General features: G+C 41.5%; 1 protein-coding gene across 2 annotated transcripts in view; it reads left to right on the top strand.

The window, feature by feature from the left end:
* Positions 1-18,009, top strand: part of LRMDA (leucine rich melanocyte differentiation associated) — a 1,034,991-nt gene that overhangs the window by 665,625 nt on the left and 351,357 nt on the right. For both annotated transcript variants that reach the window (XM_088475000.1, XM_088475001.1), the window contains exon 5: positions 323-449. In XM_088475000.1, coding sequence (XP_088331126.1) covers positions 323-449 — 127 coding nt within the window. The remainder of the gene's footprint in view (positions 1-322; positions 450-18,009) is intronic.

Raw genomic sequence — 18,009 nt, 5'->3', positions numbered from 1 at the left:
CCACAAGTGTTCCTCAGACCAAAGACTTATAGTACAATACAATAGAATGCAGGACAAGAACATGTATAATATACATAGCTACATTAGCAAACATAACACCCACATAGGCAGCAGAGCTTAAGCAACCAAGTGTTAGATGTCCTAGTGGTGAGTAAGAAGTACGGTAGATGAAAGTAAAGTAGGGAGAAGCACAAGAGGGTAGAGGGCCCTGCTCATAAGAGCTTACATTTTAAAGGAATTTACTGGACAAAGAGATGAATGTGGATGGAACTTATGGGGAATTCCTAATGACCAATGGTCACCTGAAGCTCTGTCTTTGCAGGTACTTTGTTTTGAACAAACTTCCTAAACTAAAGTTTCTGGATACCAGGAAAGTGACAAACAAAGAGCGTGAAGTGGCAAGTTCCAGAGGAGCCTTTATGAAAGTTGTAAAGCCAACAGAAAACCAGGTAAAATTTTGTGATGAATTAAAAAAAAAACAACAACAAATGACCATAATTTTACAGTTAACAAATGTAATATATACTGTGTACTAGCACTGAAATAGTCTAAATTGACTTGGAGAGACACATGTTGAACAAATCTGCTCTCTGTACATACAGTTAGATACTGTACACACTAGCCATCGACCATCAATGGTTATCAACCACTGATGGTGAGTGTGAGTGTTTTCACTATCAATGGTGTTACTGTGTAAAACATCTGTGACAGATTCCCAATGGTGAGCACCAGCCCCGCTGTGCACATATGCGGCTGCTGTCTTCACATGTGCATAGCCATACATCTATGGCTAATTACTGATAGTAAAAAAAAAAAAATCGTCCATCAGTGGTAGATTGTCTCCACTATTACAGATAATATAGGAACTAAATGCTGTGTACTGTATACTTCCTCATTAGTAAATGAAAGATCTGGTGAAGTTATCACTGTGATGTTACCAGGGACAAACATAGCAAGTCAGCGGGGTAGGGGCAGGACTTCAGTGTTAACAGATGCAGCTAAAGCTGAATATAATATTCTTAAATCTAAGTTACACAGACTCTGTAGCAACAGGTGAGACCTCCCAGTGTCTTTTTAGAATCTTTTACAAATCCACCCCCCCTCCCAACACATAAACATTACTATAGTTTAAAAGAAGTATATTTGGTATAAGTTGGGAGAATATGAAAAATTATGGGCTGTTTTTATGTTAGGGTTTATTTTTGAGGTTCGAACTCCTCAACAGTGGTCCTTATTTACAAAATACACTAGATGCACTTAGCAAAGCCCCTTATTTTCGCACTGGTGTGTCTGGACTCTGGAGGCACCATCAAGCACACTTCAAGGTACATACCTGAGCTTAGCTTTCACAAGATTCCTCCACAACCTAGAAGTGTGCGTAAATTTGTGAATAGGTGCTCGGAGCTGGGGGCAAAAAACTTTTGTTTTTATGGAGTGGAAATGTCAGTGTGCCCTTCTACACAATAAGTGACGTCACTAACAATGTGTACATCATATCAATTATTTTAATCAATATTAAATCTGTTCTTTGTACTGGACTTAAAAACTTGGCACACTAGTGTAGTTATTCTGTACATAACACACACCACCTGACTCCCCACACCATCTTGCTCTGCAAGCCTATGCACTTTGGCTGAAAGCAAGGTGCTCCTGCAAAGTTCAAACCATACATGCCACTAAAGCGGAATTGCTCTGTGACTTGGCCTTCTTGTGCTTTGGAAATGAGGCTAAATGTTTTCACAGTAACAGTTCTTTAGATCTATTGGTGTCACTGTAAATGATGCTTTCTGGATTATTTACATATTTTTAGAAGTATCTATATTTCTGACCTACTCTGTAACATTTATATTCTACTTAATTGTAATACTATTTTTATGAACTGAATATGTTTCACAACAAATGTGTTTTTACTTTTAACACTAGTGACATTTAACCACACTGGATCATTGCACCAGGGCCGGTTATCAGCCTGGGTCAGCCACTGATGGAAGAGCATAATGAGATGTTTCGCTTTTGCGTTGATTTCTGTTGGTACATTTTCTAACAGCAGGCAGGGGGCCATCAATACTGTAGAAAATACACCACAATTAGTGCTTGCTCTCATGTTAATTTCTGTACGGATCCCTGTAATTGTCACTAATGGCAATTAGACAGCAAAAGGCTGCGTAGACATTTGCATTGTTCCCATGTGCAATGCGAAGACAGGGTAATATGTATAAACACTTTATGCACTGCAGTCAGTGTAATGGTTCGGAATAAAAGTGCTTACACCAAAGGTTCGTACACCTTTCCTACTGTGTCCTTGCAATATGCGTCTGAGTGAATTGTTCTTTTTATTTTTAGTTATCTTACACAACTGTCCTTTACTATTCTACTATGCTATGCCAGGTATATGTAGAGTAGTACACTTGGGGTCTATTTACTAAGCAATGTTAGGAGATAAAGCAAACAGTGATAACGTACCAGCCAATCAGCTCAGAAATGCCATCTCACAGGCTGTGTTTGAAAAATGCCAGTTGGGAGCTGATTGGCTGGCACCTTATCTCCTTTCACTTTGTCACCTAACACTGCTTAGTAAATAGACCTTGGAGTGATACTTTCTGTAATCAACTGCAAGTAGACCAGGTATTAAACTCCCCAGAAGGGAGCGCCTTGTTATGTTATTTCTTCTAGTCATTGCTATTGATTGTGAAATGTGTAAAGAAAGTCAGTAAGTACTTTGTTAGAGCATAGCCTCTCCCTGTGTATACACCTGGTTACTGTGTACCTGGCAGGGAGGCAGACAGCCACCCAAAGATCTCTGTTGTTTTTACAGATGCAGGCTGGCACATACATGTCTGCTCAGCTGTGCGTGGTCACTGTTAGTGACAGGAAACATGAGTCACGTAGTGCCTATGAGTGGTTATTGAGCAAATGTCACTAAAAAGAGAGAAATAATCATAACCACTTCGAGAAAAATGCAGCTGCCCAGCTAGCCATCTAGCATCGGATCACATCAGAATGTTGACATGGACTTTTGGTTGACAAAAAATATGTTGAAATGACTAAAATGTCGACATTTAAAATTTTGACACCAGAAAGTGGACATACAGGTTTTTTAAATTAGAGTTAGGTTAATGTTGATAGTATGACCATGTCAACATTTGATTGTCAACATTAAGAACCTGTTGACACTGTCGACTTTCCATACTACACCCACCTAGCAGCCTCAGTCTCTGTAGTCAATCTCTCACTGCCTGGAGAACAGGTCAGGGGCCTGTTGAGAGATACTGTGATTACTGAATGTAAGTGTTGTGCTAAAGACTTCTGTTTTGTGAGAGGGACGTTAGGTCCCTCCACTCTGAGAGAGATAGGGGCCTATTCATCAACACTAAAATAAAATTTTTAAGGCCATTTTCCTTAAATACCATTATTTTAGTATTTATGAAGTATCTTAACACAGGAGATATCACTGATATCTCCTGGCTAAGTCCACCTGCTTTAATTTCCACACTCCCCATACATTAGTATGGGGATATGGAAATTTGGTATTCATCAAATTCTGAAAATTATGTATTTTCGGAATTTGATGGAGTTACTACCCGCCACTGTGAGGTGGGGAATAGCAGGTGACACTTACCTGTGTCATTGTGGACAGGACCCCCGGCATCTTCCTCCGGCGCTCTGGTCCGTCCTCTGGCTCCGGAAGCTGGTCTGACATGTGTTCTCCCAGCAGAACACAATAAAGTTTAGAAAAAAATATATATATTTTTTTTCTAAACTACTGTGGTCAGCTGGGAGAACACGTGACAGCACAGCCACTGGAGCCGGAGGCGCTGCAGCGGGCAGGTAAGTGCGGGGATGGGGGGAGGTGAGGGGAGGTTGGGGGGGACAAACTTACTGCCGCTGCAGGCAGTGCTGCGCATGCGCTGGTTTTATGGATGTAACGGCGCATGCGCAGCACGGATTACAGCTGCGGTACGGTAGAGTAGAGATGGATAACTATTTCCCGAAAAGCTGTCATCGCAAAATTGACAGCTTTTCAGAATAGATAGTTATGGAGAGGAGGAATGATGAGTTCTAAACCTAATTACCTCCAGAGAATATTTAGGTATGATGAATAGGCCCCATAATCATTTTGTTTAGTTAGAGCCAGACAGGCCAGCATTAACTTTTATTGTGCTGCTAATAATCTAGCTGCGGAAATTTGTGCCAATATATAGATATCACTAAAGAATAATGGGCCTGATTCAGAGCCGGACGCAATTAGCGCTCGCTCGTTCTGAAAATAGGGGTGGCTATTCAAATGAACCGTTCGCTGTTTGCGGTCTGTTCACGCCTCTAGGTCTGAACGAGCGAACAAAACTTGCGGTCGTTTTTTGGGAAACTACGCCCCCTGGCCGCTCGCATCCTACGTCATGTCCGCTATTTATTAGATTAATCGAGTACATCAAACGGTATGAACTGCTCGCTATTCTTGTGGTCGGTTTTTGCTACCACAACTTTGCGAGCAGTTCTGGCTATAAAATAACCCAGTGACGTGGTCAATGACGCTGCTGTTTTAATTATGCACACCCATAAAACGCCCGTTTTGACCTTTAAGCACGCCTGCGTTCTGATCTCCACTCCCCGTTTTCAAGCACCTTCCCCTGTTATCACCCACATACGCCTCATTCTGTCACTCAAATTATCAGGCATTCGCTATTTTGCGAGCACATGAATTTCGACCGCACTGACTGGTTCGCGCATGCGTATAACGATCCGTACGCATGCGCAGTTGGCCAAACATCGCTCGGCGCGACCGAGCTGCCGCTTACGAGTGGCTCTGAATCAGGCCCTATGTGTTACATGGTTGTTGCTGCTGCCATTATTATTATAGGTGCATACACACACGATTTTTTGAACGATTATTGTTAACGATATCGTTTATCATTCAAAAAATCGTTCACTTTTCTTAAAACGATGAACGATTATCGTTCATATGCGTTTGTGTTTGTAGTTCAGTCAGACTGACCAACTTAACGATTTTCATTAAGGCCATATGCAAAAATCGTTTGTAGTGCAAAAAAATCTGACAGATAATCTGACAGAAAATCGTTCATAAAATCGTTGGTAACAAAATCATTCTGTGTGTGTATGCAGTTTATCAGATATATTTTATTTTAACAGACCAACAAAGCCTGATGCATTTGCCAGATTATGTAAATAGAGGCAAGTTCCCTGCTATGCTCAGTGATGTGATGAGGTCATTGATTGACAGCTCTGTTCCCCTACTCTGTCTGCATTTATTGAGCTCTCCTAGTTCCACACGTCCAGCTTAATTTTCAGCCTTTGTTTTAGTACCCCTCTGATTGAACACAATTACATCTGTCATGAGGACAGGTTGGACTGTCAGAGTGATGGAGCCAGTGCTAAACTGAGAACATTCATAAAACTCGCAATAAAGTTTGAAGTTGAAAATGAAATCAAAGCAATGACTTACAGAGCTCTTCAGCTGTACACAGCTTAATGTTAGCACTGCAGATGGCACAGTGAATAATGGACCAACCGGTGACACTTATTTACTGGACCTGATTTTAAATTATTCACAGGATTTCACTGATCATTCAGTGTACCCCAGATAAAATGTACATGATATTTCCACTACTAGTGTAACTCAATACAGAAATCAAAGACACCTGTTTTCTATTCACACATCAGTTCTACAGTCCTTTGTTGACAGCCCTAAAGCTCTTCATCTTGAGTTACATGGCTCATTTTGCAATAATTTATAAAGATTACATGTTGGAATACCAGACTATTATTTTGGCAAAGGCTTAAGAAGATGTAATGGGTAGGGCATAAGGAGATTGGCAGCATTCCACAGACATCCATAGGTCTAGGTAGATGTTCCTTAGCCATTGCATTTACTTCTGGTTATTGCGGTCATTCAGCTACAGTGCTCATCTATTTACTAGTGTAGACATACTGGGGCAGTCGCCTCTTTATGCTGATGTCACTAGAATGCCCTTCCCAGGTGCAGTTTCTCTGTAGGGCTATGGCCCCCTATGTGAGCGGTTCAGCGTCTTTGTATGGAACCTCTTTCGGAGACACGCCTCCGACGCTCCTATCACAACACCTCTATTTGTCTTTTTAGCCACTTACATTTCTGATACCATGTCTCCAAATCTGTACTGCGACTCTGTACGAGCAAAATTGAGAATGCATGCACAGATGTAACACATCGCTCCACTGCGTCCGCTATCGCTGCTGCATCCGTCTCAGAATCATCCCCATTGAGTATAAAACGATTAATAAGATAATTGTTAATTGTGTAATAGGAGAGAATGTTCAGTTTCAGTCGGAAAGAGTGGCCTGAACCATCATAGTGTAGTGTGGCCCCACTTCTTAAGGTTTCTCAGACAAAGAATGGTATAACTCCGATTTCAGTATTTTAAGACCGCCATTATGTCTGTCATTCCATCTAAAATGAAATTTAGTATGAGGGGATGCTTACATCGCTGAACTGTTACAAATTGCAGCCCTGCCACCAATCCCATCCCAGGTCAAATAAATGGACATAACCAAACCATGCATTGGCTGCAGGCTATTTTATTAAAACAGGACTGGAAGTTGAGTAATCTATTTTAACAAGATGTCAGGAGTCCAGATCAGCTCAATAATACTAACAGGAAAATAAGCTACTGATGAAAAGAGCCATTATATTAAAGATTTGCCAGCACCGTTGGCATAGTGGTTAGTATTACTGACTCATGGCACTAAGGTCCAATTCTGTTAAATTTCTGACAAGCTCTATATGTGTGGAGTTTGTATGTTCTCCCATTATTGCTTGGATTTCCTCTGGGTGCTCTGGTTTCCTCCCACTCTCCAAAAACATACTGGTGGGCTAATTAGCTTCTGACAATAAATTAGGGACTAAATTGAATGAGAGTATATTGTCTGTGAAGTGCTCTGTAATAAGTTTGTGCAGTTTAAATAACTGTTAGCAAAGTAAATATTTACTAGTTGTACTAAAAATTAATACTTTGCATATCTGAGTTGACACTTTTAATAGTTATTCTAGTATCGGAATGAAAATGAATGGTAACAAGTGAGCTTCCCTGTCTGTTCTGAATGTGTATTTTGAGAACAGGCCAGAGAATACCTATTTGTGTGGGACAGGTAGATGTTCTGGTGGTGTTAGGCAAAGTGTGGTGTGCAGCAGTGACTTTCTCCTGGTCCCCCATGTTGTGCAAGTAGGTAATGCTGTGTTAGGAATGGAGCTGGGGGTTGAATGTTGACTGCAGCTTTTGTGGGGTTCTACCTTTTATAACGTCACTTAAAAAGGATGCACAATCACTGGGTGAGCATATTGGGGAGTCCTACTAGTGTCCCTTGTAGCTGGAGACTGAGGAGAAGTGGAGGTGTTGCCCATAGCAACCAGATTCTAGTTATCCTTTATCTCAAAGGTTCTCAAACTCCGCCATTACAGTCCAGGTTTTGATGATATACATACTGAGTCCAGATGGTTAAATCAAGTTGGCTGAGGTACTAATTAATTCAACTGTGCTCAAGCATGGATATCCCTAAGATGTGGACTGCAATGGTGGAGTTTGGAAACCTCCTGATTTATCTACAACATTCTATAAAATGATAGCTAAAGTTGCTCTGGACAGCACTTCCATTTGTAGTCTTTAGAAGGGTTGATAAATCTCCCCATTACTGAAAATCTTGGTTCAGGGCAACTCTGATATTCAAGAAGGAGCAAAGATAGAGCAGCTGAGTGATCGAACTGAAGAGATATAAATGTGTTGTTGTTTTTTTCCGTAATCATTTATATGTACGTACTAGAAACTTGACCTGAGCCCTTTGGTGGGCGTGCCGGGGGCGTTGCTGCCCAGACGGAGGCGTTCCCATGGAGCCAAAGGCACTCCTGGGCTTGCGGCAGCGAGACCCTACCGCAGGGTCTTGTCGCAAGCCCAATGGGCGCGATGGTCTTGACCATCGCGACCATCTTTTTGGCCGCTCAGCGAGACCCTACCGCAGGGTCTTGTCGCAAGCCCAATGGGCGCGATGGTCTTGACCATCGCGACCATCTTTTTGGCCGCTCACATGAGCTGTGGGTGGTCACCCACAGCTATGCGAGCGGCCAGGAGGCCGCTCCATTTTTAGGTACGAGGGCCCTGATTCAGAGCGAGCGCTCTGGTCAGAGCGTCCGGCTCTGAATCAGGCCCACATATATTGATATATATATATTTTTTTTTACATATTATGCAGATTTCACCATGGACTGAATTATGTAACTGTATTTATTTCATATAGATTAAACGTGATGGAGCTTTTCATGGAGCTTCATGGTTGTCAGGGAGGGGTACTGAAGTGGCCTCAAGGGTCAAAGATGTAAATCTGGACCTGCGTTCCAGGCACTTTACATGACCCTCAGACAGGTTTTATCTTGTTGTAGCACACCCCAGGCCTGGGAACCTAACACACACTACTCTTTCATCTCCATTTCCAAAGGACTTTTTAAACTGCTCCGCAAAACTCCCCCTTCTGCTGCAATAAAATGAAGAAATAATATGCTTTGAAAGTGATTTATGGTGGCACCTAAACAGCTAGATTTACAAAGAAGTATTTTGGGTCTGGGAGAAACCCCAGGAGTCAGGTCAAAAATGAGTCTAAAGTGTGATTTAAAAGGCTCCTTTTCTGACATGACATTTAATGCGTGTGCAGTGAGACCCATATGTCCCTAATAAAAGAGCATTACTTTTCAAATATGAGGCTCATGCTGTGTGTATGTGTTTTTTTTTTTCTTGTCTATAGAATCCATAACCTTTTCCTACAGTCGAAAATGCTAACCACAAAGGAAGTTTTACATGCAATAAAACTTCAGCTTAGAAAATCGCTTTTCATTAAGCCGGCTAGTGGGCTGACAGCTGGACTAGGAGTGAAATGAATGCATGTAGACACAGCTGAGATATTGATCCTATTTACACTGTACATTGGTCAGCTGAGGATTTCTGCTACACTTCAGCAGCAGTCAAAGTAACCAGGTTGGATGGGAACAATCCAGTGTGTGATTCCAGGAAGATATCTTGGATTTAGGAATTTATAAGTTAAGACACTCATGGCAGTTCTACCATGAACATGATTGGACAGTGCCCAGAACTAAAATACCCATCTGAATGAGTAAAAATACCCAATAAGCACAGTAGTTCAAGAGACAGAGGCCCTGATTCAGAGCCGGACGCTCTGACAGAGTGCTCGCTCTGAATCAGGGCCGCCCCTGCTCCTTTTTGGAGCGGCCCCCTGGCCGCTCGCATAGCTGTGGGTGACCACCCACAGCTATAGCGAGCGACCATCGGGCTTGCGACGAGACCCTGCGGTAGGGTCTATCAGAGCCAAAGCACTCCCACTGACATCACTAGTGATGTCAGTGGGGCCGGCCCCAGACGGTAGGCGTTCCCGTCTGGGCAGCCACGCCCCCTTTGGTGGGCGTGCTGTCAATCAACATCGACAGCACGCCCCCTTTGGTGCGAGACCCTTAATGACGGCTTGGCCGTCGTTATTCGGGTCTCGCGCATGCGCACGACGGAGGCGCATGCGCACTTGGGCACCATCGACCCGCTTGCAAGCGGTCAGCACTCGCAAGCGGGTCAGAATCAGGCCCAGAGGCCAAATACAAAGCTGCATTTGTTGTTACAATGTTAGCATAGTGATTTTGTGTTAATAGTTTTACTTCAAGTGTTACCAACTCTCACAAATGTAATAGTGGCAACAGTTACAGTTATACCCCAGTTCATTTGCAATTTTACACATCTTTGAGGACTGGATTTAGGTATGTACAGTAATCCTGTATGCTGCAATCTCATCCTTTACAGTTCATAAAGGCTGCTCTTCTCAGTGTGAGCTGCAAGCAACAAGATGTTGTTGAGTTTGGCTGCACGTATTTGATGAGTTCAGGACTTTCAGCACATCTGTACCAACAACCTAACCACTTTGGCAGCACTAGTGCCTTTTAGTGCAGTCGGTAAATAACCTCACACAGAGGCTGATAGTGGCTGTCTGCCAACAACATTTACCATCGTACCGATAATGCTATGATCAATTTTAGATCAGATTATAATCAGACATTGTGGTTTTCTGATCACTCTGCAATATCCGACCAGATTCCCCATATTACCTGTGATACTGCAGCATCTGTGGTCAGTATTGTGTGTTTGCTCATTACCCATGCTGTATGCACTGCTTAGCTTACATTGGTGACACTCAATGGTAGCAACATTTTTGTCTTCTTTAGGGGCCTATTTATGACAATCATCATATTTTCTAATTAATATATCTAATAATACACTATGTAGACAAAAGTGATTGGACACCCCCGTGCAAGCAAAATGCATACCATTGCACACGAGTTCCAAATGCCCTGTAACACTTGACAAGAACACTTTGTAGGGTGGCACATTCACTTACAGTTCTATGGAAACAATGAATGTTTTTATCAGGATGCCACCTGTCATGTTTTCATGGTGACGCTGGACTGGTATACAGAAAATTCGGTAACCCGGATGGACTGGCCAGCTCAGAGTTCATATCTTAACCTCATTGAGAACCTCTGGGATGAATTAGAGCAACGGGTGCGTTTTAGGCCGACTCGACCTTCTTCAATGTCACCGTTGCTCACTAGTTAAGGCAGAATGGCAAAACATACCGCCTGCTGTGATCCAGGAACTTGTGGACAGTTTGCCAAGAAGGGTCTCTGCAGTAGTCACTGCACATGGTGGACCTACAAAGTACTGATGTCAATAAAATCTTGCTGATCTATTTGCTGTCAGTATCCAATCACTTTTGTCTACATAGTGTATATTAATATTTTAGTTTCAATTTAGCAATAGTCTCTTGCCAGGACATGGGCTCCAATAAGAGCCTGTCCCCGCAAAGACTTGAAAGCAACCACTATCACTTTGGTGCAGGGTGCGGACCTGGCGAGTGTAGTGAGCATGCATGGCCGTTGATCTGCACATACATCAGTTGGAATCGTTCGGATCCCTCTCAGGTAAAACATTTTAATTAGTTATCCATACTATGTGCACACGACAACTGAAGATGGCGGCATCCAAGGTCAAGTTCCGATATTCTGGAGCTTGGTACGTTTGACAGTTTAGCGGACCCTGTGGCTGCTTTTGTGATCGGAAATGGAGGCACCCCTTTTATACATTCTTTGGATGCTTACATTTTGAGGATAACTCCCAAAAAAACATATGTTTTCGTGAGATTTCCAGCAAAATTACTTTCATAAATATGTCCCTAGAAACAGGATTGGTAATATGATTGCCAGCTATATTTTCACATGTGAAAACTTGGTAATGGGATGTAAATGAGCTGAGTAGCTGTTGTGCTGAGGTTACCACTATGCTGTGCTGCAGGGCATAAAATCACTTAAGTGCCCTAATACAAATAAAGGGATGTTTACTACTAGTTAAACACTTACGTACATCCAAATAAGCAGAAGGGTTAAGCACATAAGACACACAAACCCTGAATTGGGTCTCTGAATATCGAGCTACGTCTTACCAAGCCCTACCACTAAGAAGAAAGCGAATGAAAGTGCCTTTCCCCTTTCCTTTTTTCTCTCCCTTTTTTTTTTGTCTTCCTCTCTCTCTTTGTTAAGTTAGTGCTCACACAAAGCAGCTTTGTGGCTTTTCCAGACTTGTCACAGCCGTCAGTCGGGATAAGGAAAACGATATTGTTTCCAGTACTTGAGTTCCTTCCGCGCTGACATGTGCCACTCGATGAGGATGATAAATGCCTCCCTCATTAGCTTGGGGTGTGGGATTACTGGCTGACAACACATTAATCACCAGCTTCTGTGGCAGACTGACGAGCAATAGACATTGTTAACAAAACTTTTCTAATATGTCACTCTTCTGTCTGGCAGGCAATAATCAATCACTCAGATTGGCAGGCCTGATAAATCATACTATTTATACTCTATGTAATGAAAGATCTTTCCCACATTCTATAACTTTTTTCTGTGGACAGTCACACTGGGTGCGGTCCCACCCTTTTGTGGCAGTGAAGGGGTTAATGGCTCCATTGGGACCGTTACAATGATTTTTTATTTTTTTTCGTGGATTGCGTGTGCACTGACTGATTATTTGCTCTCTTATAACTTCTGTTACCTCTGGGTGCTAGATTGTATGCTGCCCTGTTGCATCTAAGCTACACCCAAATTTGAATTGATCTATTTGTGCATTTCGTTTTTCACTTCGGTACTCCCTATGAGTTTTTTCATGGATGTGTATGGCATATTTCGTGGGTTTTTCTTTTATATGTATAACTCTTCTAGCAAGTGCATCACATTGTTTTACTTCTTCAGATGTGCTGGGGTATCACTGATGTGTGTGGTTTTGCTTTTCAGTCCCTTGTGTTGATTTTCACTGTATACACCTTGATATCAAGGCCTGTAAGTAAAGGTGCGTATCCACTAGCACAGTGGTTCTCAAACTCGGTCCTCAGGACCCCACACAGTTCACTTTTTGCAGGTCACCCAGCAGGTGCACAGGTGCATTCATTACTCACTGACACATTTTAAAAGATCCACAGGTGCAGCTAATTATTTCACTAGTAATTATGTGAGGAGACCTGCAAAACATGCACTGTTTGGGGTCCTGAGGACCGAGTTTGAGAACCTGTGCACTAGCAGATAGTGGAACGACCATACGATTATAACATTGTAATCACACAGTCGTTCCTCTTCCCCTGCAGTGCCTACACTGAACGATATGTCATTCAGTGTAGGCACCCTCCTTCATCCCTGAATATGCCCAATCTGTCGTTATTAGCAGATTGACCAGCATGTTCAGGCGATGATTGATGTCGGAAACGACCAGCGGGAGTGCGCATCGCTGGTCGTTTGACATTTTCATGCCTGATTTGTGCGATTTAACGATATCGTTATCGTTTAATCGCTCATTTTAACCGGCAAGTGGATACCCGCCTTAAGCTCTAGCTGTGTTTAAGATGTACTTTACATTAGAGTCTCAACTTTATACCTGTTTTGCTCTGTAAATTGCAGTGCTCAGTCTCAACTTCCAGTGTGCACTACACTCTAACAGTTTTCTTCAAATTGTTAATTGCTTTCCTTATAAAAGGTTTAAACAAGGAAACTATAAATTAGTTTTTGTATTATTGTATATTTTATTACTATGTAACATTTTCCTTGCTGATTTTTTTTTCTTCCAGTTTTAACCTATTTAACTAATCTTTTGACTGCATTTGCTGCACATGTGGCTTCAGGCATGTAAAATGTCACAGTTTCTGGAATATATGTCTAGGATCAGAACAAATAATTGCCTGTGTTCAGAGAGCTGTACATTATTCGTGAGTACCAGTGCTTTATTTACCTCTCTGCTACATGTCACTAGCAATGCCCTGCTTCTCATGGGAGGCTGCGCATTGCCACAGGTCATGTGACGAGAAAGGGACATGGTCTGTAACAGGATATGGGTAGTCCTTGTTTCTTTCCTAGTTCTGTCTGTTATATGATTAATGTCCCTGCAGGCTCTCTGCGGGTCAGGTGAGGGCCTGTCACTACAGCTGCAAATGACACTTCTAGCAGATGTTATAGCTCATACTCTTATTCACTGTCACTTCTAAACAAGCGGGGTTTGTGTGTAAATACAAAAAAATGATCTTGCCTTATACACATAAATTCCTACACAGCAATAACAGTGCTATTCCCTTACAAGAGAGAAATAAATAATAAAAGAATAGAGTCTCTTTGAATTATAGCCACATATCACAGTCACACCAATATTCATAAGAATTATGAGGTTTGTTGCAGTTAGGCTCAGTGTAAATAATCTTTACAATAGAGAATGAAGATCATTTTTTCTTGCGCTATACTAACGTAAAGCTTGTTTGGATTTGGGTGCTTATATGCTGATGATTAATTTATATTTTTGAATTTTTTTTCATTACTTTATTTTGCTTTTACTTGTGGTAGGTTCTTCAATAGGTTTTTTTACACAAGCTATCTTTTAAAATTTAGGTGATCAATGCCAATACCAGTGAGGCAGTGATCTCAGTATTCTCCGAAAAAAAGGAAAAGACACCTGCAATATCTATGCTCGGTACAAAAGCAACCCACTCACATTAAAAAGTTCCAGGAATTATTACAATTTGTTAGTAGGCATATGATAATGACCAGATCACCAATATATATCACACAACCACATCTTAATATACACCAGAGATTAATGTCTGAGATAGTTAGATGGATCTTTGAGACCCTTACTCATATTTTTACGTATAAGCAAATCAAACCATCTATTGGCATCACCACAACATTATGATTGTTAAGTTATGTATTGGTAGTAGGTTGTACTGCACTTTACACATGGCATGTATAGACTGACATAGAGCGTATGAGAGAACTAGCACAAGACAAGAGCTTAGTCTACAGGAGGATAACAGTGGCAACAGGTAAAGTTATGAGATGGTGCTGTAATATTGTCCGGACACTCACTGCTGGAGGTCGGAGAAGTGCCAGTTATGATATTATTAACAGGAGCAAAAGATGAGTTTTGAGCAAACATTTTACATAATAAGAGCCAGTGCTCAATACAGAAGTACAGCAAGTGTATTGGCAAACAGTAATGACAGAGCGAAGCAGTACTGTATGTTGTGGGCAGGGCTGTGTGAGAGATTTGGGGAATGAGATTACTTATGTAGGGAGGTGCAAATTGCTATTTCAATTCTATAAAGAGTAAATTAGGGCAATTTGTCCACCTTCTCTGTGTGATTCTCTATGTAATACAAATGAATTGCCTAGTCCATATGTACAAAAGGCTCCATACTGCAACCTTACCTGTGTCATTGACCTGGCAAATGACCTCCATATGTATTCTCTCTTGATATCCTACTTTCTTTATGTCGGCAGAACTTCTCTTGTTCGGCACCTAACTTCTCAAATGACCTTCTTCAGCACTCCGCTCCTTGAAAATGATTTTTTTCCAAAGAATTTAAAAAAAAGTAATAACTCTCAATTACACGTAAAATGTCTAAAATGAACATACATACTTTTACTGTACACAATTAAAGGGCTTTATGAAATACAACTATGTTTGACTTTAAATCAAAAGATAAAGCCATTCATAATTCGTCTTCCATCAATCCTTTAATCCTTTAATCTGTCATGAACACGGCCTACTCCTGTGTCATGACTTTTTATTTATTTATAGACTTACATGTGCTACTTATTTTGTACATTGCAGCAGAATATGGCGGCACTATATGAACAGCAGTAATAATGAGAAAGTATTGAGTGTCTTTGCCAAGCTGACTCAATCTGTAATGACACAGTGATTCATTTGTGGAATTGAATATATGACTGCTGGAAAATATTTTTACCCAAACTGAGCACGTCTCCAAAAGTGATGTCTCACTCTAAGCTCCTCGACTAGGTCAGAGGCTGCTTGCCAGAAATGAGATCCTAAAATGTGGATGAAGTTGTGGATAATATGGCACAAATGTTCCCTTTCTGTGCTCTTTATTTCTTCTTAATTAGTCCCAAGAGCGGGCATTGATTTTGTAATGCTAGTAGCTCCCATCTGCTGGTGTTGGACAGGTCATTCTGTCTGTGTCCTTCCCTCTCCAATCCCCAGCAGGTGACATTTCTTGCAAAGGAAAAGGCACTTGCTCAATGTGACACTGGCTGTCTCTCCTGTCCCTCGACGGGCACAGATGGCTGGTCGAATGAAGACATCAAGCTAATAGGTACGTTGACAGCTCTCTGCAGTGCTGGAACTTTTCGTGCTTGCAAGGAGAGGAAGAGATGGACAGACAGCTTCAGTGCCAAGGCTTGTGGGTTCTGCTGCAGCAATGGCATATGGTCTTTTTCATGAGGAGATTCGAGGGAGAGCAGACATCAGTAGGTGACACAATGTGGGCTCAGCGTGAAGGCATCTCCAAACCAAGATTCATTTGTTGTCAGTCTCTGCACAGGAGGCTGAAGCTGCAACAAACATTAATATAAACTATGCATATACATTTCATGAATTTAAATGAATAGCATATAATTCCATTTTATTTTGAGTGTTTGAAAAGTTGTTCAGATATTCTTATAATTCTTTTGTTTCTGTGGATACAGGCTAAATATATCATTTTGGGAAATGTAAAGAGATTGTTTTAATGTTAAGACTTTATTAGTTTTCAGATAAGCAATAAAAACTATTACAAGTAGGGTGTAGTACTAAGTAACTGAACAAGGAAATACCCACAAACATAATTTATCTCTGATATGAAGACAAATTGGGAGGAGTAGAAATAACAAAAGTTGTGAGAAGATTTAAATGGAGCAGAGAAGGGTCAGGAGGAATAGGGGAGGTACTACTCTTTCATTACAATCCTTGCTGTGAATGCCAGTATACATCATTTCTCATATTTATTCCACAGGAGCTTTTCAGGGTGAAACTATATTGTTTATCCAACCTGATTTGCCACAGTGATGTTACCCTATATACCAATCTATATGGATGAGTATCAAATGCACTGCCGAGATCCAAGTTACATGTCTGCTCCTTGAACACAAAGCGTGCTCTCTCTATTAGGGGTGTCTCCTAGGATTCCTTCATTTTTCTGACTAGTTATGTCAGACTCAGGTCTGTAATTTCTTTGGTTTGATTTTGCTTCTATTTTAAAATACTACGATCACATTAGCCATCCATCGTTCTTGTTGTGGTACTGATCCTTTTATGTAGGAGTGCATAATGTCACAGTAAGTGTTATATGTTTTGATATCTACGTGCACATTTAATGTCTGTGCCACTTACTTTGGTAAGTTAGCTGGTTAGTATGGCTTTCAGATGTTTGGAGACATTTACCTGCAGGCCGAGATGAGTTTCCAGGTCCTCTGTGTTGTTTGTGCATGCGCAGCCATCCAACCTGTCAATGCTGACAGTGTCAATCACTGTCTCCTTATGTTTAGCAACCCTTGTTAGGTGATTGATCTGTGTATCTGCAAGTTCATGCACTCTGTGAAACATGCTCCTGACTTCTGACTTGCTACTTCACTACCCCTCTGTCTTCTCCTCGGCTGAACAAACTGTGTACCGACCCAGCTTGTTAGTCAACTAAGTTTTGTTGAAAATAATGTGTGTGCAGGAGCTGATACTGCAGAGTTATGTAGGCACACCCCAACAGATGACTCAATCTATGAACTGTTACTTATCTAGTGGTGTTAGTTTATTGAAGTATTGTTGGTACAGCTGTACTTGCTGTTACATGCACACTGGTAATGGAGCGGATCAGGGTTTTATACAGCTCACCAGCCAAAGAGTGTATCCTCTTTGCGTGTAGCAGTGCAGAATGCTGGACAGCTTTATAACAGGTATTAATTCAGTTCTCTCTAGGAGCGAAGTAGAAGACTACTGTCTCCCACCATTTCACACTTACACAGTACAAAACAAAATGGCCCCTGCACATGCTCAGTAGTGAGCTTGATGGCCATATTGGCACAGGGCATATAGCCTCCCCGGAGAACAGGAAGACTGAAGTAGCGCACCCCTCTTCAACAAGTTTTGCTTTATCATTATATGCTAATACCTGCCTTGCTGTGTGCTGAACCCTCTGGCCTTGTATCTGGTTAAGCTTTGCTTCACCCCTGTTTAACATTATTAAATTCCTGTGTGTCAATCCTCTGACCATATTATTGGACTACACTTAGCCTTACCCTTGCCTGCTACTGTCTGCTTAGTATGTACTAATCCTGGACTGTTTGACTATGAACTTCTTGATCTTGGTTCTGTTAAACAGGTCAGCAGCATACCTTTGTTATCTAATAAACTGGTTGCTCACCTTGTGTTACCATATATACTTGTATGTGTCTGCCAGTGTAGTTCAAGATAAGGTTAAGGATAACTTTACATTTGCCATAAAGCCATAACTTGGAACCCATAGGGACGCCTGCTGAGACAGCTTTAAACTGGGCAATCCAGACATTACAGGGACAGTTTAAAGACATACAATTGAGAATGGTAAGCTAATAGT

The sequence above is a fragment of the Taudactylus pleione genome, unplaced genomic scaffold (assembly GCF_031769625.1).
Source record: "Taudactylus pleione unplaced genomic scaffold, aTauple2 ptg000157l, whole genome shotgun sequence".
Lineage (NCBI taxonomy): Eukaryota > Metazoa > Chordata > Amphibia > Anura > Myobatrachidae > Taudactylus > Taudactylus pleione.
The sequence above is the reverse complement of the archived record's forward strand: the minus strand, read 5'-3'. Positions and strand labels throughout refer to the sequence as shown.